Source organism: Chanos chanos, chromosome 6 (assembly GCF_902362185.1).
Source record: "Chanos chanos chromosome 6, fChaCha1.1, whole genome shotgun sequence".
NCBI classification, from domain to species: domain Eukaryota; kingdom Metazoa; phylum Chordata; class Actinopteri; order Gonorynchiformes; family Chanidae; genus Chanos; species Chanos chanos.
In genome coordinates, this window is record NC_044500.1 from 27856107 (window position 1) to 27878976 (window position 22870).

General features: G+C 40.2%; 2 protein-coding genes across 4 annotated transcripts; one reads left to right on the forward strand and one right to left on the reverse strand.

The window, feature by feature from the left end:
- Window positions 1-353: 353 nt before the first annotated feature.
- Window positions 354-5133, reverse strand: snrpc (small nuclear ribonucleoprotein polypeptide C). Its single transcript, XM_030777870.1, has 6 exons — window positions 5099-5133; window positions 4477-4519; window positions 4184-4292; window positions 3906-3995; window positions 2874-2978; window positions 354-962 (listed from the first exon to the last, which is right to left on the reverse strand). The coding sequence occupies exons 1-6, from the start codon at window positions 5104-5106 to the stop codon at window positions 838-840; spliced, it is 480 nt and encodes a 159-aa protein (XP_030633730.1). The 5' UTR covers window positions 5107-5133; the 3' UTR covers window positions 354-837.
- A 4191-nt stretch (window positions 5134-9324) lies between these two features.
- Window positions 9325-19296, forward strand: ilrun (inflammation and lipid regulator with UBA-like and NBR1-like domains). 3 transcript variants are annotated; one of them, XM_030776859.1, is made up of 5 exons: window positions 9325-9575; window positions 10674-10828; window positions 11076-11273; window positions 15195-15511; window positions 18589-19296. In XM_030776859.1, the coding sequence occupies exons 1-5, from the start codon at window positions 9418-9420 to the stop codon at window positions 18622-18624; spliced, it is 864 nt and encodes a 287-aa protein (XP_030632719.1). In that variant the 5' UTR covers window positions 9325-9417; the 3' UTR covers window positions 18625-19296. The 3 variants fall into 3 exon arrangements, with proteins under 3 accessions (XP_030632719.1, XP_030632721.1, XP_030632720.1); XM_030776860.1 differs by having other exon boundaries at window positions 9418-9575; window positions 15195-15499; window positions 18589-18624; XM_030776861.1 differs by lacking the exon at window positions 11076-11273 and having other exon boundaries at window positions 15195-15499.
- Window positions 19297-22870: the final 3574 nt, after the last annotated feature.

Below are 22870 nucleotides of genomic sequence, written 5' to 3' on the forward strand. Positions count from 1 at the left end.
TGATTAAAGTAACTCAGGCAAACATCATATCCCTGATCTTCCCCTTACCAATCACATATGTTGTGTATCAAACACTAAACTAATTAAAAACGGCAACCTGTGAGATCATCTTTGTGTTGTCTGGCTAACTGAATATCTGGGTTTATTGAGAATATCCTTGCATTTTTCATCATGAGAGAAGAGTGGATACAGTCATATGGTTTGAGTGGTATTCTTAAGCTCTTGTGTTAAGAGCTGGAATAAAAAAAAAGTTTTATAATGTAATGTAATGAATATGATATTATAAGCCAAACTCACCACTGGCTAAATAAAGTCAACTTTTATTTCTCAAAAAAAAAACAACAAAAAAAAAGCTGAAGTCAAAATAAAATCCAAACTTAATTCATACAAATCACAATAGAACTGTCACAAATGAACATGATACCCAGCTTCACTCATCTGCTAAACTGCATCCCCACGCGTAAATGCAGACATTAAAAAAATAAAAAAGAGAGGAAAAGATGAAATTTAAAAATTTGACAAACAAAAATCGGGACAAGGTGAGACATAAAAAGTATGCTCCGTTAGCTTACACGCCACTGAATCAGAAAATGGTTTTGGAATATTGGCTTGTGTTGAAAGACAAGCTCAATTAATGAATATTCAAAGAGAGCTCAATAATTAATGTCACATGAATGTTTCTGAGCCAACGATACACAAAGCTAACCAGTTTTCAAAATTAAATTGGAAGTAAAACTACTGAACTGACTAAAAGAGTGTGGCAGTGGGGTCCTGGTTTATGAAGCAGACGGAAGAGACTGTGCTGTGGTAAAGGTTAACACCTAAAGTACTCCACTTTCATCGGTCAGGGCGGGCCATACCAGGTCTTACAGATACCATCATTGGCCGAGAGGGAGGTCGCATCATGTGAGGTCCTGGCATCATTTGCATATGTCCACCCATTGGAGGTCGCATGCCTGGACCTAAATAAAAAAATAAAAAAAAAAGAGAGAGAGAAAGAGAGAGAATGTTAACAATGGGACAGAGAGAAGGATCTCCCTCAGTTTCACATGTCAAAGGGAACCAGATAAGATTGAATGAAGGAATCCACACAGGCTAAATGTTATCATAACTGAGAATTACTAACTGCAGTCATCTGCTATCTCTTCCACAAGGGTGCAAATTTGGCTAAATTTTCCCCACCATTAGTCAACCCTCTTTAATCAGTTAATAACCGTTAACAGATAAGCCAAAATTGCTCCGAAACAGATGTCGTACAACCATAAAAGAAATAAAAATGTAAAAACTTTTTCCCCCTCTTGGAAAGGCTCAGACTGGGTCATGACGCTCTAATCAGAAATGATGCTGTTATGTTTAATGGGGGCCACAAATGCTGAATGGTGAAGAATGTGTTACACTGGATGCTATCAGTGAATGGAAATGTAATGCATCATTAAATCCCCTTTCAGACACAGAACCCGCAACTTTGCTGGATTACCTTTCCCGAAAATGCTGGTGGATTCCCCCTTTTCACACTAGCACCCCAGTGCCAGAACAAGCGTGTTCACACGTGGCATGAAAATCTCAGAGAGGCAGGGTGTAACTTCTAACTTATGCAGTGGAAGACCCTTTGTTTTGAACAGAGTGATGGGTGGACACATCCTATTGAGTATCCATTTGCTGACAGTGATATCCATTTACAATACATTTTGTAGAAAAACTGATGATTGTGACATGTTATACTGGGTTATCTTCACTGATTGCTTATCGTGCATTAGCTAGCTTTTGTTTAATTGATTTGTTTTACTGATCTCCTGGCTCAAGTTGCAGTGAGCAAATCACAGGACAAATATGTCATCAAAAACACTCATCTGGTCCTCTCATCTGGCAATGTACAGCTCTGTTCACACTTAAGTCTATCTATAATGTTTCCACGTATGTTCCTAGGCCTGGTCCCAAAAAATTAACTTTTCTGGCATCTCGTCTTTGGTTTGCGTTCACACAAGGTCCCATTCCAGAAAATTCCTGGCACGTTTATGGTTAAAGTTGTATGTGTGAAACGGGTTCAGCTTAAATGTCCACAAAGAACAAAAAAAAAAGTTTGAATAATGATACCCATAGCAGCAGACACAACTATCATGTTCCATTTGCTTGTTCATTATTAAATCAACCCAGGTCTTATGGTTAATCCATTGATCATAAGGTTCAGTTACCAGTGCGATCATAGCTTTTTCTTTAACATGTAAACGGTTGTGTTTATATTTTAATGTCTTGGTTTTCCACAGCTCAGGGTTCAGTCCTGACACCCTCTGTTAAAGGTCAGGCTGTCTGCCAAGAACACTCTACATTTCAGTTTTCTTATGTAACTCAAACCATCTCTTTAACTGACAAGACCAGCCGGTCCAAAGGTTGAATGGCAGTTAACTGAAAAATGGTTAACATCTTACTTGCCATTTACAATCCATTGCATTTAATAAAGAGGCTGTTGTGGCCCTTAGATTGAGAGGTGATATTTGTAATACTACTACTACTAATAATAATAATCGGCATGAAAAACACGTCAGTTTTGGCTGAACAATAGCTGTGGTGGCTGGTGCGGCTGGGGGGCCGCTGGAGTCCATGTGGTCAAAGCAGTATGGTTTGCTTTTGAGTGGCAACACAGAAGATTTCTATACTATTGATCAAGGACTGGGAAACATAAATCCACACATAAAAGCAAGTACCTTCAAACGGCTACCAAACTCCTGTTCGACGAGGTGGCAACTCACTTTCGCTGTTCCATTGTACTACTTAATCTCGTTGTACTTGTGCAATGACAATAAAGATATTCTATTCCATTTCAAGCTTCATTTGATTTCACAGATTAATAACAGATTTTTCCAGATCGGTCTTACCTGGCCCGCCAGGCATCATGCCATGTGGTGGAGGACCCATCATAGGCATCATTGGAGGTCCACCCATGGGTGGCGCTGGTAACATGCCTGGCCGAGGGGGACCGCCTTAAGGTTGAGAAAAAAATCATTTAAATGAAAACCTGCTGAAACGTCAAACAAATGGGTAAATAATGAAAATGTGCGGGATGAGCTGTGCTTATAGAGAGTTTTTTCCTTCATATATCTTACTTGAGACGCTACTGTAATATGACATTTCTACCATCAACGACATAGACATGAAGGAAGAGACAGGCTATGCTTTTGTGGAAATAAAAACAGGAAAGAGACACAACACTGTTCACTGAATGACCCCACAACACAAGTGCAAAAGCTTTACTGATATAGTCATCAGTTTCTATGTCAGCCTGTACATTACTGGAGGTGATGAGAGGTAAGCTGATTTTAGCACAGTTTGAACTGTTCCAGTGACAGATTTGTCTGCCAGAATAACAGCATCATTATTAATTAACATTTCACATCTTTAGAGTCCTGCATGGGCAACATATAAGCCAGTGCCTGTGAACTCCTGCCAAATCTCCGACTGGACAACATTATGCACAAAACCTCAAACATTACGCTGTGAAGCTGCTCACACACACACACACACACACACACACACACAGCATTTTCTAGGCAAAGCAATGCTTTGCTAAGCTGGAATGTGAATAAATACTGGCTACCATAACGGACGGAGAACAGCACGTTCTTGACAACTGGCTTGTGCTCCAACACATGATTAATTTATGTATGTGTTAAACTGCCAGCTGCCACTTTCTCAAACTGCAAAACACACATCATTTCCAGACAATGTTGTGGCAGTGTTGGCATATCTAAGACTTAAATCCAAGCCCTACTTGCACCTAACTCTCTCATGGAGGAAAAAAAGGCTTTAATACAGGTACTCTGTGTCATAATACTGAGTGGAATATCACAAAATATGCACTTAATTATAATGATGTACTCTAGAGCATGACTTTGAACATGTCCACTTACTGATATTTGGGTGGGGGAGTAGAGATCCACCAGGAGGTGGAGCACCAGGAAAAGGCGTGGGAGGGATTTTCCCCTGCTGGAAAGCCGCCGCTGGAATGACAAAGAAAACAAGTGATTTAGCTCCAACTATTAAATACTATTCAGTTTCATTAAACAACTAACAGCCTCTTCCGTCTGACTTCACAATGCTTATACGACAGAGAGAGAGAAAGAGATCAAAGTAAAGAATAGCATGATTCAAAGATAAAGCATTTTGAATAATCACTCCCTAGACTCACTTGTTTTGTCAATAAGACTCTGTGCTTGCTCTTCCATCCATTTTTGATAGTAGTCTTTCACATTTTCTTTATGCTTACGTCCGCTACAGTGAGTTTTTCGAACTGATGGCTGCCAAACAACAAAAGTAATCACAAATGATTAGCATCTTTTCAGGGGTAAGCCAAAAAATGCTCAGCTTTTAAAGCACTTCCACAGTAACATGAATCACAAGTATGGAGATGTCAATCCAGTCCCAAACTTTATACAGACAATTTGCCAACGTACATTTGCCGATTCCAATAACAATACTTACCGAATCGTGTGTTAGGTATGTGTCACAGTAATCACAGTAAAACCTAAAAACAACAAACAAGACCGTGAAAAAAAGCATTTTTAAAGAACCCTTCCAACTTTGGGTTTCAGTTACTGTCCTTTGCAAGTATTATAATGTCACTCTAAAAACGCCGGCTAAGTGAACCGAGACAGCATTTACTTGGTAACTCTGATTCAGCCAGTGTCCTGCAGCAGAGAACAAGGCAGGTTAGATGGGATAGCTAAGCTAACTAGCTTAGCAAACATTTTCAGTTCATGGACACTAATCATTGTCATTTACAGTTTTGGAACATTCCGTCTAGTGTAGCGTCATTAACCCAAATAACAGACCAGCAATAAAACTGTTCCAGGAAAACCCCCAAACAACAAATGTTTGTCCTACCTACAAATATGATCTTTCTAGAAGCGACGCTCAGATGCAATAGCTATCTGACTTAGCATACAGCTTGGCTAAGCTGACTACAATAAATCAAAATGTAATTCTGCGATTCTGTGGCCACACTTAATTTGCTGCAGAACTATACGCTTTAAACCAGTTTATATTCGGAGGTATATACATCACAGAAAGTAAAAAACACTCTACATATGATGGAACAACTTACTTCGGCATTTTCACGCAGCGAAACAGCGCGGTGTTTCAACCGGAACTAGTTCTTCTTCGTGGATTTAGTCTTTTCTGAAGACGAGTTTCAGATATTGCGTTGTTGCCACCTACTGGAATGCGCTGTGTAGAGGAGACTCATGACGTTTTGTAAGTAATGTATGATTTTTAATCTACTATTTACGGCCATACTTAATGCTTGATATTCCTAACTTCTACAGAATTTCACGATTTTCACATACCTGCGATAATGTGGATCAACCCGTACGAAAGTGCCTGGTTTCTTTTCATTTGTAGTAGGTATACAATCGCTTTAATCCTATGGTGTGTGTATTACCACTCACAGTTAACGTTCTGTAGTATCTTATAGGAAATCATTTGGCACTGTCATGATCTCATGACCAATACAGGCATCTGATGAACTGACAATGCTCGTAGTTTAATTATACTGCTCCACATCAATATGATCAAGGATCAATTATTTAATTGTTGAAAATATTTTGAGATTATACAGTTTTATGATTAAAGGTCACCTAACACCATTTGACTAAATATCTACAAGTAAATCATCTTGTGAGGCATTTAAAAGTAGTATACTGTGAAATATTTTTTTTTACCCTGCATCATAAACCTACAGCACATCACAGATGCAGAAGCCTCTCCCAAAATAAAGCAAACTCTTAAATAAATAAATAAGGAGAACACAGGAGAACATTGCCAAAAGCAGGTACTTCCACACTGGTGCAGCAATATTAATATTCCATAATGCAAAAGGTCACACGGAGGAAATACAAGCATCCGTTATTCTGGCCATTCTCACCTAAAGGAAGAGATTTCTTTGACTTTGACTTTGAGAGAAAGGTGATTTTGGTGCTATGTTTAGTGGGAACTTCAATAAGGAAGACTACTCGTCTTGCTAATGTTCCACGAGGAACAGTGGCAGAGGTAACATTACCACGCAAGTCTGAGGGAATGACATCAGCTGCAGTGAACTGATGTCAAAAGCACATACGCCCTCAAGGTGCTGATAATGATGCAAAAAAAAAGTCTTTTTACAAAATACACCTGGTGTAGACAAACAAATGAATAAAGGTAAATAATGGAATCAAAAGAGTTTGTAGTCCTACCCATCTGGCAAGTACTAGCTAATCCAGTGAATTATCAGGCTTTTTTTTATTAGTAGTAATTAAGATCTGAAGCAAGACCTGAAATCTTTTATGTAGCAGAGATCCATTGTGACACAAGTAAAACAAGCAAATATCATAAATTCTCAAATAAAAGCCATGTCTCAAATAATGGCCGGGTTTCACATACAAGCTGGGAAACAAAAAAAAACCAAACAAACACCCCCCCCCCAAAAAAACAAAATAAAACATAAATTACACAAAGGCTCAGATGGTAAACTCATCATATCTCCACAGCATTATTTACATCAGTACAGCAACATACAGTAATTATGCTCACCTCTCTGTTGCAGTTAGTTTCACTTTTTAACAGAAATACCATACCAATAGTGTTCTGACTCACAAGGATTGTGGTCACTGTAGGACTAATCATAAATAATAATAGCCTGTCTCAATTAAAGGCCTGGTTCTTTCTTCAGCTGGGGTAAATAAAGGTCCTGGGCACTATTTGAGAATTTACAGTACAGATAAAACATAATGAAGTTTGATAATAATGATCAAAGAAAGAGGGCTTGGCTGTATTTACAATATGTAGAGCTACACGATAAGGAAATCTTATGTATTATAGTCCTCCTAGTCAAGCAAATGCCAGCTAATCCCACAAACTAGGTAACAAGGTAACAATGGAATGAGAAGTAAACAGATGAAGGTTCGTAGTCATAACAGTCTCGCCTGGATTAACAATGGATGTATTCTAACTGTAGTTATATAGCAGAGGCTAAAATTGAAGCTAAATGCTGTGTGTAACTATAGCTACACTCTGACTGATGATTGTGAATTGTGCTGCCTCTCTGATGGAGAGAGGGCAGAGGTCGGTCTGAGGTCACAGAGGGTATTCTAGCTGTGATCAAATTAGAATCATTTTAGTTGTGTCTGGGATCAGTGAGTGATCTGATAAGAACTGCAACCTTGGCTCTGACATACAACATCAGTGGTGTCTGGAATCAACAGAGAGTCAGAGAGAAAATGACATGGAGAGTCACCGAGAGGTTTACTCTAGTAGTCGTTAATTGGAGATGCGTCCAACGACATGGCTGCTAAGCACAAGCACCAAAACATATAAAAGTATGTTTCTGTGGTAGGATATTCATCCAAAGAAATGGGAGAGGGTTTGGAAAAGGAACAAAAGCTGTTCTTACACTAGTAGCTGGCTGGCAAAATTTTTATTAGAGGGACACCTTCCTTTTCCTTAAGACAAATATTTAAATTATAAAAGAAATAGTGAGTTTCCTTATTTATTTATTACACAAGAACTAATCAAGTAACACTTACAGGACCCATTTCATAATCTCCATTGTTAATTTAGCTTTAGACAGTCACCAAACATGCTGATCTAGCCTCACCTCACTATCTAAGGACTGAGATTATCCGGATCCACATGTTTCAGAACATTATACATGCGACAATTGAATGGAACATTTAGTAGAGAAAAATTTAACACTGACTGAGACATTTATTTCATAAAACTGTTAATTTTACTGTTTCATATCCAATGCGGAAAGCAATGTTTTTGGCAGCACTGCTTACAGTATCACAATTTGAAAGAGGTAGAGAAGGAATTCCTTTGTCTGTGCTCACATTGCCCATGTCTTTGAATATGACCAATTACAGCAAGGTGGCAGCGTCCTTGGTATTAATTCTATTTTTTTTATCTCCTGGTATTATTCACTTCCATTCCATTGTTAGGGTGGATGTAAAACTACTGTATGGGTCTGATCACTTTTAGGTTTCACTACCAAGAGCTGCCCAAATTATCTTGGAAATTTCCATGTATTTCCATTTCAAGAAGCCGGGCAAACCAGACAAATAACTCTGAAAGAGTTGTCTGAGAATATCTATCTATGGCATGACTAGGCATTTAATTAGAACACTCTGTCATGAACTTTAGAGAGGGACTTTGTTGGTCAAGTTGCAATGCACAAGCATAATAAGTTAGTTTTCCCAACACTGGTAACAATATATAGTGAAAAGAACATTATGAACCGCAGTTAGCTGTCTCCAGAGCAACAGAAAAAAAGTTGGTGAATAATGAGTGAATGAGTCACCCCTCATTCCGCTCTCAACAAGCAGATGAATGCACGTGTGCCAGAGTAGCAAGAGAAACGTACAGGCGAGGGTGCTTGTTTTTATGGTTAGAAACTCTAGCAGCTTTGAACGTGCGTGCTACATTTTCTTAACATGTTTTAGAGCTACTTAACCTTTAGAGGGAAAGGTAAATTCCAATAAAGACAAATAAAAACAAAGTCTTTATAAGTGAATACCCTCCTCCACCACCCTGGTGGAGGACCCTGTGCAGAAACATTTCTTTTCTGATGAAGGTGGTCTCTCCAAGGACGATGGTGCCCCCATCCACAGAACTCATTATTCACTGAATGGTGCAGTAAGTGAAAAAATGATGCAAACCATATGCAATGGCCATCTAAGTCACTGTATTTCAGTTTGGTTGGTTGTGGGAGATTCTGGTGTGGTGCCTAGGACAGTTTGCCACCAGAATCTGCAAAGCAGCAGACAGTGGAATTTCTGGTGAATTATGGTCCCGTATCACTGCAATACAGTTCCAGACACCTGAATCAATGCCAAAGTCTATCTAAGCTGTTTTGGCAGCTCAGGGTGGTCTAATGGCCAATTTATATCGGTGTTCACTTGTACTGCTGTCTCTCCGCAGTACTGCAGCATAACATCACTGTTCTTGAGCCTGAAAAGATTTGAAAAGACTAGATAAATGTAAGGTGCTTTGAAACTCGCTCCATTCTTTGGGTGGCTTTCATCGTATTGCTTACTCTTGTCGAGTCCTTTCAGATTTTGAAATGGGGAGTGGAGCGGGAGCTTCTCGAAATGGTGGTAGCGTCCATGTATTTCTTTGTGTGTGTCTGATGGCAATGACACCCTGGCGATAATACACTTTTCAGTTGTAGCACTCTGCCACAAAACCCCAAGTAGAAGGCAGTTGCACCCACCTCGAATAGCAACAGCTGACGTACTTTGTACATGACGCACAGAGACGTTCTCGATTAGCGACGTCACGAGTTGTCCCCAGCCATGCGTACTGCGGTTGTTGTTGACTTGGTTGTAATGACTGGATAAGGCCTCGGACTAAATTATAACACATCCCGTCGCTGCCCCGGGACACCCGCTAATGGAGGGCATGGACATAGACCTTGACCCGGAGCTCATGCAAAAATTCAGCTGCATGGGCACCACGGACAAAGATGTTCTCATCTCAGAATTCCAAAGATTGCTGGGGTTCCAGCTGAACCCCGCTGGCTGCGCCTTCTTCCTTGACATGACCAACTGGTGAGTACGGGGATATTACGAGGCCTTCAGTTGCTAAATGATGACAGTAGTCACCGATTTGTCATTTATTGAGCTGTACTTCGTATAATACATTAAACCAATGCACCCCGCTCAGTTTTAGTTATGGTGGCCCTTGTTGTGAAACAGAAGTTCGTGTCAAACTTAATTATCAGCAAGCTGTGTGAAGCAGTTTGCTAGTTGTCTCAGAGCTAGCCATTCATGTTGTTGTCCAGTTAGCAATCAGCAGCCTAAGCTGTCAACGGTACATTTGTAAGTTCAAAGACAATGCAAGGTTTGTAGCTTGTCAGATATATTTGAACGTGGAAACATCCAGTGTGTTTCTGAACATCAGTTATTGTGGCTGGGAATAAGCGAGCAGATCTTTCAAGCAGGTGGCGTTACTGTACTTTTCAGTTGCTTCGCTGACTGAGGTTTGAGCTATCGCTCAGTCACGATTCAAACTGTACTGACAGAAGTTTCATAACGTATCGACAGTCAACTTGTATCTGACAGAGTTAGATCATATTGTAAACGGTTTCGTTTGCACTCGCGGACAAACTGTGTCGTATGAGCTTTTAATAGTTATCTGGCCCAAATAACCATGCTCAATTTATTATGTGTTAGACAAACTGAAGTTAAACAGTCAGTCAGCCGTTGTCTGCTATGCAACAAATTAGGTTTCGTTTTCATTGCGTTGTGTGTGTAGGGTGTAGTTGGTCACTCAGTTGCATTCTATGGCTTTGAAGGACTAAAATAATTTTGATAAACCAGCAGACGTTAAAGAGATCATCTAAGAGGCAACTCACGAGAGTTGCCTCTTTCAATTTTAAAATGAAACTATTTTCGAAGAGTCCTATTTAATCAAATAGCGTTAACATTGCAGTGTTTTCCACTTCATTTTGGTTGTTGATATTAGCTGTTTATGTAAAAGTTTACTAGATAGAGAAGGTTTTAATGTAGTTCGCAATATATGTAGATATAACTGAGGTCAGTTCTCCGTTTCGTTTTTGATTCTGCCGTAAATTGACGCTTGTCCTGAACCATTTGCATCTGAAAGATGCACCTTTGCACTAATCCTCTCCCCTTTTCTCTTAACAGGAACCTTCAGGCAGCCATCGGTGCATATTATGACTTCGAGAGCCCTAACATCAACACACCATCAATGTCTTTTGTTGAGGATGTGACAATTGGAGAGGGAGAGTCTGTTCCTCCAGACACACCATTCACAAAAACCTGGAGGATACAAAACACAGGTGTGTGTGTGTGTGTTTGTGTGTGTGTGAGACAGAAAGAGAGACAGAGTGCCAGATCTGTTGTGTTAAGAATTCAAGTTTTTACGGTTCAGCAATATTACAAAAATGCTCAAGACCACTGAAAATTACAGACACTAGCACTGTATTGGTCAGAGATCCATAGTTTGTCTGTGTTTAAAGGTATGTGAGTTATTCCTGAGATGCGTTTGCATTGGTTGAGTAACACTAATTGCGTGTTGCCTTGCAGGTTCAGAGTCGTGGCCCCCAGGAGTGTGTCTAAAGTATGTGGGTGGGGACCAGTTTGGTCACGTGAACATGGTCATGGTGCGGTCTCTGGACCCCCAGGAGATCTCAGACGTTAGCGTGCAGATGAGAAGCCCTGCATCCCCAGGCATGTACCAGGGCCAGTGGAGGATGTGTACAGCCACTGGACTCTTCTATGGAGGTAAGAGACCAAAGGACAGGGATTGACATGAACCAGCCCGGACTGGAATCCTCCTGTACATTTTACACCAAGCAAAGAAGTGATCCCATATGCTGAAGTGAAGGAATCTAGTTGTTCTCTTCAGGACAAAAGCCGCTGTCCAGACAGTGGTGGTGGAATGTGTAGTCTCTTAAATTGTGTAGCTTTGTGTGCAAGCTTCTCTCACTGCATTTTATATTGAGATGTGATACGTTGTATTTTGCATTGCATTGGGCAGTATAGTGTCAAAGTAGTTTGATTATCTAAAGTTATCTCAAATTCAGTTGTACTCATTTTCATATTTTGTGCTCTAGCTTTTTGCTTAAACCTCTTATGTCATAATTACATAACTAGGTTACTGTCAGAAAGAGCATAATTTTCACCTTTTACTTGGTGTCCTAGGCATTTAATTATGTGAGAAATGTCAGGTGATGAAAAAGAAAGAAAAAGTGGATTTCATTCAATTCACAGCCATCTTTTATGTCAGATTAAATTGGGATTTTCAGAATCAGAATCACTTAATTCACCAGATGTGCAATGCACATACGAATTTGACTTGGCAAGTAATGCAAGAACAAAGAACATATGTACAACATACTATCTACATTCAGTACATAATCACTGAAAAAAGTGCAGCTAAAACTGCAGTGACATAGTGCAACAGAATAAGTGTAATTACAAAAGAACAGGGTTGTAAAAATTGTGGTTGGACAGGCCATAACGAGTAAGTGAGAGCTGTGCCATTGTATAGAATAAATACTGGCACATGAATGAGAAATTATAGGCACTATCGTATTACGCTGAGTAAATACAGAGATCAGTAGTGGGCATAGACCTTAAGTGTGTCATCCTGTGAGAGGAGGGGGGGCAGAGTGGATCCTGGGGTGTGGATGGGTATCATTTTTCAGAGACACTGCTTTGGAGACGAGGCTGTGCAAGTGTCGTGTGGTGCTGGTCCTGACAGAGCGATACTTCTGTCCAGAGTGGAGTTTCTGGAGCAGGTCGTTGCCTGGATATGTGGGGGTCAGTGTGGTCTTTTCAGCTCTCTTCCTGGCCCGGGTGACATGCTGCTCTTTGACTGGTAGCGTCTGCTGGTCAGTCATCCTGTCTGCCATCTGAATAGTCCGCTGTAGTCTGTCCTTTGTGTGGGTGAGGACTAGGCCACACAGTGATGAGTGAGGTGAGAACGCTTTCAAAAGTGGGTCTGTAGAACTGGGTCAGCATCCGTCTGGAGACATTGAGTTTTCATCAATACCGCAGAAAGAACATCCTCTGATGGGCTTTTTTTATGATGTTGGTAGTGTTGTTCTCACATTGCAGACTGTTGGAGATGGTGGCTCCCAGGAATTTGAAGGACCCCACTACATTCACAGCTCTGTCGTCAATTACCCCGGGAGGGAATGGAGGGGGGTTCTTTGGGAAATCAATCCGCATCTGAACTGTTCTACGTGTGTTGAGATCCAAATTGTTATCAGAACACCACATAGCTTGGTGGGCCACTTGTCTTCTGTATTCAACTCTTTGTCATTGCTGATGAGACCAACTATGGTTGTGTCATCTGCAAACTGTCAGTGTGAGGGAGAGGTCACTGGAGGTGTACTCATTGGTACAGAGGGTAGAGTAGAGGTGAGAACATGCATCCCTGTGGTAGACAAGTACTGATGGAGATGGAGATTTCAACCTGTTGACTTACTGCTGCACATGTTGCATCCTCTCCGTTAAGGGGCTCAGTAACCTACAATATAATTGACAGTGTTACATGTTGAGAGTGGCTGTGAGTGAAAACGTGATGTCTCTGTAGATGTGATTTGGGTGATCCGTAATATAACGTAACAGTGTTACGCAGTGAGTGAAAACATAAAGTGACTGTGTTTGGTCTCTGTAGATGTGATCTGGGTGAGCCATAATATAAGGTAACAGCGTTACGCAGTGAGTGAAAACATAAAGTGACTGTGACTGTGTTTGGTCTCTGTAGATGTGGTTTGGGTGATCAGTAATATAAGGTAACAGTGTTACGCAGTGAGTGAAAACATAAAGTGACTGTGACTGTGTTTGGTCTCTGTAGATGTGATTTGGGTGATCAGTAATATAAGGTAACAGTGTCACGCAGTGAGTGAAAACATAAAGTGAGTGTGAATGTGTTTGGTCTCTGTAGATGGGATCTGGGTGATCAGTAATATAACGTAACAGTGTTACGTATAAAGTGACTGTGACTGTGTTTGGTCTCTGTAGATGTGATCTGGGTGATCAGTAATATAAGGTAACAGTGTTACGCATAAAGTGACTGGGACTATGTTTGGTCTCTGTAGATGTGATTTGGGTGATCAGTAATATAAGGTAACAGCGTTACGCAGTGAGTGAAAACATAAAGTGACTGTGAATGTGTTTGGTCTCTGTAGATGTGATTTGGGTGATCAGTAATATAAGGTAACAGTGTTACGCAGTGAGTGAAAACATAAAGTGAGTGTGACTGTGTTTGGTCTCTGTAGATGTGATCTGGGTGATCAGTAATATAAGGTAACAGTGTTACGCATAAAGTGACTGTGACTGTGTTTGGTCTCTGTAGATGGGATTTGGGTGATCAGTAATATAAGGTAACAGCGTTACGCAGTGAGTGAAAACATAAAGTGACTGTGACTGTGTTTGGTCTCTGTAGATGTGATTTGGGTGATCAGTAATATAACGTAACAGTGTTACGCAGTGAGTGAAAACATAAAGTGACTGTGACTGTGTTTGGTCTCTGTAGATGTGGTTTGGGTGATCAGTAATATAAGGTAACAGCGTTACGCAGTGAGTGAAAACATAAAGTGACTGTGCCTGTGTTTGGTCTCTGTAGATGTGGTTTGGGTGATCAGTAATATAAGGTAACAGTGTTACGCAGTGAGTGAAAACATAAAGTGACTGTGCCTGTGTTTGGTCTCTGTAGATGTGATCTGGGTGATCAGTAATATAAGGTAACAGTGTTACGCAGTGAGTGAAAACATAAAGTGACTGTGACTGTGTTTGGTCTCTGTAGATGTGATCTGGGTGATCAGTAATATAAGGTAACAGTGTTACGCAGTGAGTGAAAACATAAAGTGACTGTGACTGTGTTTGGTCTCTGTAGATGTGGTTTGGGTGATCAGTAATATAAGGTAACAGCGTTACGCAGTGAGTGAAAACATAAAGTGACTGTGCCTGTGTTTGGTCTCTGTAGATGTGGTTTGGGTGATCAGTAATATAAGGTAACAGTGTTACGCAGTGAGTGAAAACATAAAGTGACTGTGCCTGTGTTTGGTCTCTGTAGATGTGATCTGGGTGATCAGTAATATAAGGTAACAGTGTTACGCAGTGAGTGAAAACATAAAGTGACTGTGACTGTGTTTGGTCTCTGTAGATGTGATCTGGGTGATCAGTAATATAAGGTAACAGTGTTACGCAGTGAGTGAAAACATAAAGTGACTGTGACTGTGTTTGGTCTCTGTAGATGTGGTTTGGGTGATCAGTAATATAAGGTAACAGTGTTTCGCAGTGAGTGAAAACATAAAGTGACTGTGACTGTGTTTGGTCTCTGTAGATGTGATCTGGGTGATCAGTAATATAAGGTAACAGCGTTACGCAGTGAGTGAAAACATAAAGTGACTGTGAATGTGTTTGGTCTCTGTAGATGTGATCTGGGTGATCAGTAATATAAGGTAACAGTGTTACGCATAAAGTGACTGGGACTGTGTTTGGTCTCTGTAGATGTGATTTGGGTGATCAGTAATATAAGGTAACAGCGTTATGCAGTGAGTGAAAACATAAAGTGACTGTGACTATGTTTGGTCTCTGTAGATGTGGTTTGGGTGATCAGTAATATAAGGTAACAGTGTTACGCAGTGAGTGAAAACATAAAGTGAGTGTGACTGTCTTTGGTCTCTGTAGATGTGATCTGGGTGATCCTGACGGTAGAGGTGGGCGGTCTCCTTGGCGTGACGCAACAGCTTTCCTCCTTTGAGACGGAATTTAACACCCAGCCTCACCGCAACGTGGAGGGAGACTTCAACCCATTCGCGTCACCACAGAAGAACAAGCAAGATGCCAATGACGACAACCTTAAAGACCATGGGGGTACCTGGGAAAGCCCTATGGACTCCATTCAGCCAGATCAAAACGGACTCTCACGCAACTCTGTAAATATTACGCCAAATGGCCTCCAAAACAACTTATCTGTAGTCACTTACAGCCAGGTGTGTCCAGAGGTGGGTCACAGTCCTTTTCCATCTTTTCAGCTGTGAATTCAAAATTGAACTGTTATAGATACAGATAGTAATATGCTTGTAGACAAGAGCTATCTTCCTTTTTTAGTTGTTGTTGCTCTAGCAGCATGATTAGGAAATTTTCTTGGAAAAAGTTCTGTGTTGTGGAAAACAGCCATGAATGCAAGCACACTGCTCACACCCACACTCAATATTTTGGTGAGGTCCTATCCAGCATGTTAGACGTTTGTTTTGACTTTTGTCGCTGAGGAACAACCCTCTTGTATTAAACTGACTGATCCAACTACGATTAAAAATATTTTTCGCTGATTACTGCAGAATTATAGCTAAGGTGTATTCCCTGGCCAACCCTTAAAAGAGTTCAAAATGAAGGTGTAGAATTTTAATGTAATTTTAAATTATACTTTAAAGTTTTGTTACACACACACTTTAAATGTGATCTTCAAAAGCATTTCCCCGTGTTGCACGTGTTATCAAATATGCTCTGGAATTTTCCTCCTCAAGGGGAGTGTCTTTTCTTATACTCCTAATTTCACTTACAAATATCTGTTCAAATATAACGTACAGATAAGCTTCCAAAACAACATCAAAAACGTCTGAAATCTTCAACGTGCGGATGACAGTAATGGCACTGCTTTGTCTGAACACTCTGAGACCTCTAGACAAAGGGTTATTTTGGAGTATGGATCATTGTTTTGATCAGTATCGACTACAGCACTGGGTCACTGTGTAACATATCGCCCATTTGACTGTGGCCTTCTCTTTTCCTCTTTCCTTTTCTTCCGGACATTTTTCCAGAGAAACCATACGACTGGTCAGCTAGGGATGAGTCTCACTTTTAGCACTGGGCAGCATGTGCAGTGTGTTTATTTATTTATTTATTTATTTGTAAGAGTGCACACCTCATGAGTCATTTTTACAGTAGCCTCAGCTTGTTTGAGACTTTTCCTGCCCTCATTATGTCTTTTCTTCATGATGTTTCTTTATCGTGTAATTCTGTAGGCGGCTATCTCGCTAAAGCCACCACTCCTTTCTGAGCAGAATGGTGGGGTTTGAGGTTTTGCCAGAGCTTTTTAATGTGGTTCATTTGAAAAGGTTTCCTGCGGTAGAACTTGACTGAAACTTGTCAGGGCTGACTGATAATGACTCAATCAGACTTTATGTAAGGGCCCATTTTGTAGCAGAGTGGAAACAATAAGGTGCCGTCAGTCATATGACTGTGCGTTAATTTCTGTTTCAAGATAAGGACACCAGACATTGTTTCATGATGTTGATGTGGGTCATCACTTGAATCATGTCGATAAAATGTCAAAAAAGTGTAGAAATGAGGGCAAAAGTAGTTTAAAAAAAGGTTATGGTGAGATTTGAATTTGGAATTCCAGCACTTAACTGCAGTTTAGTGAATCCTGTCATCGGGGAGGGGGTCGGGGTGGAGGGGTGGTGCCTGTGCGGTGGAGGTTTCCGGCGAGACAGTTGTAGACCAGCAGGTTAATAGAAGCCATGGTTTACTTGACATGTCTTGGAGGATTCGTGTACTGGCGTTCATTCTCCCTGACTGGCAGGGAGGTCTTTCCCTGGAAGGGGCATGCGATATTACTCAGAATTAGCCCTTGCAAACTGAGAGAAGAGAGGTCAAAAAACAAAACAAAAAAAAATCAAGAAAAACGCCTGCCCTCTGTGATAGTAAAACCAAAAGAGAAACAGTGCTTTGTCTTGAGCTATAAGATTAGGTTTCCCTTTTTTTTCTCGTTCGTCCAATATGCTGGTTATTTATCATATTCCCTACCCAGCAATCAGGTCAGTCCAGAACTCTCTTTCTTAGAAATGTGGAGGTGTGACCTCATTGCCCTGAGAACATGGTAATTACTCTGCAATTTCTTTGGAAAAGACAAAATGAAACCCGTTAATTTTGATGCCAGTTGAGTTCTTGTTATAGTTTGAAGCAACGGTTAGGACGATACAACTAAACATCCAGACAGACCTGTTATGCCCAGTGACACACTTTTATTTTATTGCCTTGTTGTTTCTATCACTTGTGAACAGTTACATGGGTGGTAAGCAAAACCCAGCACAATTATCTCAGTAACAAAGTGGGTGTGGTGCTTAAATTGGCTTTACCATATCGTTTCTTTCATTTCAGAGCTATTGTTTGGAGACACACCTAAGAGCCCAGGCATAAGGGCTTTCGTTACTGAAAGTAAACTAAAAAAAAAAGAAATCCATGATAAGTGTGAATTCTTACCATTAGTCAGCCTGTATTGGGTGCTGTCGTAGCAGTAGGTTTATCGTTACCTAGATGTCGTTTGGCTGTGAAATAGCAGGCAAGAGACCAGGTGACCAGAAGTCACACGTAGCCACAAGAGGGAGTATCTCTACGCGCAATGGGGTCAGGCATATGAGTTCGTTTTGAAGCTGGTGAGATACTGACTACGGATTGGTGTTCCTTTCGTTTGCATTGTGCTCACGTATAAGTGTATTGGGTAGGATAACATGAATTAGTCATGCCGTACAAACTTCAGTTTCAAGCCTGTAGCAAACAGTGAATTACTGCCTAAGTGTGTATGGGGAATTCTAATGATGGCAATGATGGTTGTTTGCTGATGGTGAGAAAACAATAGAGGGTAGGTTATCTGTTATTTTTGTTTCTTTGTCTTCGGTCCTCTTTCTCTCTTTTTACTTAAAAGGTAATTCATATATGTGGTAGTTGTGTGATGGGCAGTCCTGTTCCTGCAGGGCCACACTGTATGCAGGCTTCTGCTCCAACCTATAGAAACACCTTGTATTCAGCCAATCAAGGTCCTGGAGAGACTCAGAGTAAAATCTCAGGGTTATTAGATTAGATAGGATTGGAGCATCATCCTGTGGGAATAAGTCCCTCCAGGGGCAGAACTGCTCTCACAGGTGATTGGGAGATAAATAAGAAAGAAAAATGTCACACTCTTTCAAATTTACATACTATGTAGAAGACATGGTTGGTGGGGACTGTTTTGTTTTACTAGTACACTCAATCACAGTCTCTCTCTATCTCTCTCTCTCTCTTTTTTTTTTTTTTCCCCCAGGGCATTCATGGGCCATACCCATTTGGACAGTCTTAAAGGACAAATCACGACCATATAGGCAGCTTCCAAGGCTGTGGTTCTGGAAATCATCCAGGCCTGGGAGCGGGTGGGGGCAGGTGGAGCGGAGCAACCAAGATTTTAAAAGTAGAGACTGGGGAAAAAAAAAAACCTCCCCCTCCCACCAAAACCCACCACCACCACCACCACCTACAGTTTGGACACAGCTGTTTTTATGTTCCAAAAAAAAGAAAATCGATGTTTGAGAAATTTTAACGCCCAAGTTAAGCATGTATGAATGCTGAATTAAGTCGAGTGCTCAAAAGCCTGAAAGAAACAAGTCAATTACACATTTTGTTTGTTTTGTTTTTTTTTTGTTTGTTTTTGTTTTTTTCCCCAAATCTTGTCACACTTACTTCAGAAGATCCAGGTGGAGTAAGATAGAATGTGTGTGAATGAGTGTGAGTGAAACATGCACAAGAAAGGAGTGCAAAAAATCAAAAAACAAAAACAAAAAAAACAAAGCCATCGCATAAGAATTTCTGCCATTGAAGTAGTTTTCTATTTTAATACTTTCAATGTTAATTGTTATTGTTCTCTGACTTTTACCTGGTTAACTTAAAAAGATTTTACCAAACACAAACCTGTGTATACTCATTTTGGAAAAATATGGAATTGGCAGTTTTGAGCAATGCTTATACACACACACACGCACGCACACATACACACACACACACACACACACACACACACACACATACATATACATATATATATATATATATATATATATATATATATATATATATATATGTGTGTGTGTGTGTGTGTGTGTGTGTGTGTGTGTGTGTGCGTGTGTGTGTGTGTGTGTGCGTCTCTTCCACCTGTCTGCTAATGTTTGTTTACTCAAAATTGATGCTCATATTCCTGCTGGATGGTTATGAATACTTATGAAACATGCCACAAAATCAGTATCCACATCAGTCAGTACAGGCATTTGTTAGTCTTCAGAGAGGATATCACTAATCTGGCATCCAACCTGATAGTATTAATGCAGAAAGTCTGGAAGGAAATAGAATTTAGCATCATTTTCACCTGTGGAGGCATTGCAGCTACCAAATTGAACGTCCTTGCATTGAAAGTCTTGTCACTTTGTCCATTATGATCCTGTTGCTGTTCTCATAGATGTTACCATGGCAATGCCCAAAGCAAATGTATAGGTATAGTGACACAGTTTAAGTTACTTGCCATCAATCATTTGATTTGTTTGGTTAAAAAACAAAAACAAAGAAAAAAAAAAAAAACACACTCAGAAAAAACAAAGACAAATGTTGATTGCTTACGCTTGGTTTTGGTGCAGTAGTCTGTATGCACATTTAGCAATTAAGAAATTCATTATTTCTCAAGTCCTCTGTGCAGAACCATTTGAAATGAATAGTAGACATTAACTGTGTTTGCATCGTCTCAACTCAGAACTCGCATTTACATTCAAGGTCACATGACCGGTGATGTCACAGTTGTTACCGTCATGGCTACTCTGTACCTTTAAAACTGTTAGCTCTCGTTTAACAAACACCTAAGCAGTGTTTGAAATATAAATTGATAATATATTTATTGAAGAATGTTTAAATAATGAATGATGAATACACAGCATATACCTAATGCATTTGAATTGTTTATGTTCAGCCTAAAAACAAACAAAAAAATCTCCTATACATGTTTACACTGATTACAATTAATCCCACCAAAATCAAGTTGATTGTGTGCTCCTTGAAATAATGTTTAAAAAATTAGATCGTATGAACGTGCCAATCATTTGGATTAAAGCAGATTGACATTGTAAAGGTTCGTTATGCTATACAAGCTCTGTTTATGCTGTAGAACATCCAACAAGGCTGGAGCATGGTGCACGTGAAAAACAAAAAAAAATGTTTATTTTGCTTCATATCCGGAGAATATTTTGGCATATACTGTCATATCCTGACAATTGATAAAGGAGTGATAAATGAAGAATGTCCTCTTCAGCCTTCCCCTCTCTTTTGGAACAGTCCCCCTTTTCTATGCACTTGCTAATTTGTGTGAAATGAGACAAACATGGGTAATTAAAAAAGACAAACAAACAGACAAACAAATGCTGTGACGCATTTGAAAATTGCAGACAATCTATGCAGCGCGAAAAAGATTACTCGTGTGTAATTTGAAATCACTAACTGCTATGTTACTGTTTGAAGTAATACAGTTTGTCAGATGCCATCGGCCGTCTCTCTCTGGTCACGTGTCATACACAGCTTTCTGGGGTGGACTGTCAGTGCTTCTTCAGTAGGGTCTTCCTTTAAGTTTTCTCTGTGAATGTCTTCATCCCAGCAGTAAAAACTGATTTGCCTGTTTTTCTTTTCTTTTGTTTTTTTTTTTTTCAACTTTACAGTTACTGTCTGGACGTGTGTGTATGTGTATACGAGTGAATATTTGCTGCGTTTATCTATCTTTCTTTTCTGTTTTTTTCTCCCTCTTTAATCTTTATTCTTTTTTTTTTTGTTGTTGTCTGTTGAGTTTTCTCCACAGTGGCATAATGTATGGATGAGCTGAGAATTTGCATAGAGTCTCTATGATAGCACATTTAAGAGAAAAAGAGAATACAAGATGAAAGACTTTCCTCTATGTGTAAATGAGTATTTGTATGAGTAAATTAACACTGAAACAAACCAGAAAACATCATGTGTGTGTCTGTTGTTTTTTTCATAGTTACGTTCTGCAACCTGTGTTTCCTGTTGGTCACTAAAGTATTGGAGTATTCTTTGTCCCACCATTTAGCTCTTGTTTAAATCTTTAAAATTCACTTTACTTACTCATCGCTGTCTCACATGTAATTGTTTGTCAGTTGGTGTTCTTTGTAGCAGTTTCATGACAATAATCCTTAGATATCTTCTGGAATATGAAACTTTTTTTTTTTTTTTTACACTGGGTTGTTATAGGTGTTCATTTGCTTTTTTCTGTCCCAAAATGCAATTCGTGCAGTTTTGGGACCTTTTGGGACCTGCCTCCTGTCTCTGGCATTCTGCATTCTGTTACATGTACACACACACACACACACACACACACACACACACAGAGTCTATTAAGGTAGAGATCTCTTCTGTTCACGTGGTACAACAAACAAGCACACGTCCTGCGATACTGTTAATACTGACTGTTAAGACTGACTGTTAATTCTGTTAGGGGTTGGAGATCAAACTTTACTCAGCTGCAGTTTTTCAGTTGACTTCACTCTGTGCCACAAAATTTCACAATGAACCTCATACAATATGGTAGCAGCCTTTTCCCAGGATATTTTCTCAAGTGACAGCACCTGTCATTTCAGTTGTTACTTCATACATGATGTGGCAGATCTTTTGCCACAGCTTCTAAGCAACGTGCCAAGAAGAGCAAGTGCATTCAGTTAACAAACGTCTCAATGGAGACGTGAACCAGTCGCCCGTAAATGGTAAATTTCACCGGAGACGTCTCGCTGAGGGGTAGTGAGTTGATCCAGAGAAAGACCCCTACTGACCCCTCCTCTCCCAGCAGTGCAGCGCTGACATTGGGCTTTCTGAGGGTCTACAGTGTCCTGTAGTCACTTAAACAGACTAGAGTTTGGATAAGGGTACAGGAGTGGCAGCAGTACGAGCAAGTTTATTCCTGGACATGGTAGTTTGACTTGTTTTGTTTTTTTTCAAGAAGTCATTCAGTGCTTGAATATTCCAACCAAGGGATCACTTCCACAATGACATGATCTCAGCGTCAGCCCAGTCAGCGATGGGAGGACGTGATCACACAAGTAAAAAATACACATCGAGAGACCCACCACCTCCATAAAGGTATACTCTGTTGTGTTGTTCAGTCACCGGCTCTAGATTTCTTATTTCTTATTTGAATTTGAATCTAACAAATCTGAACAAGTGCTGAAAACATGCATGCATTCTTTGATAAGTTATTTAAACTCAGGACTTAAATGTCTTGGCTGGTAAAAAGGTTGAGAGGCTCGTAACGACTTTCAAAACCACTTGCAACAATTGTTAGTGAGCTAAAAAAGTTCATTTCAAGCACTGTTTTACCAGTTCACTTCAACACTGGTTACTGGTGTCCATAAGTGCACTCAGACGGGCTGAGCTGGCAGTAAAAACACAGAAGTCCTGAATTCCTCATCTAGCCAGAGTTTCCATCATCCACCAACCCTCTAGGACCACGGTTACCTTGCCTGTAGGGCCTGTCCCTCAACTCTGGAGCTCTTCTGGTGGGGTTGCTGTGG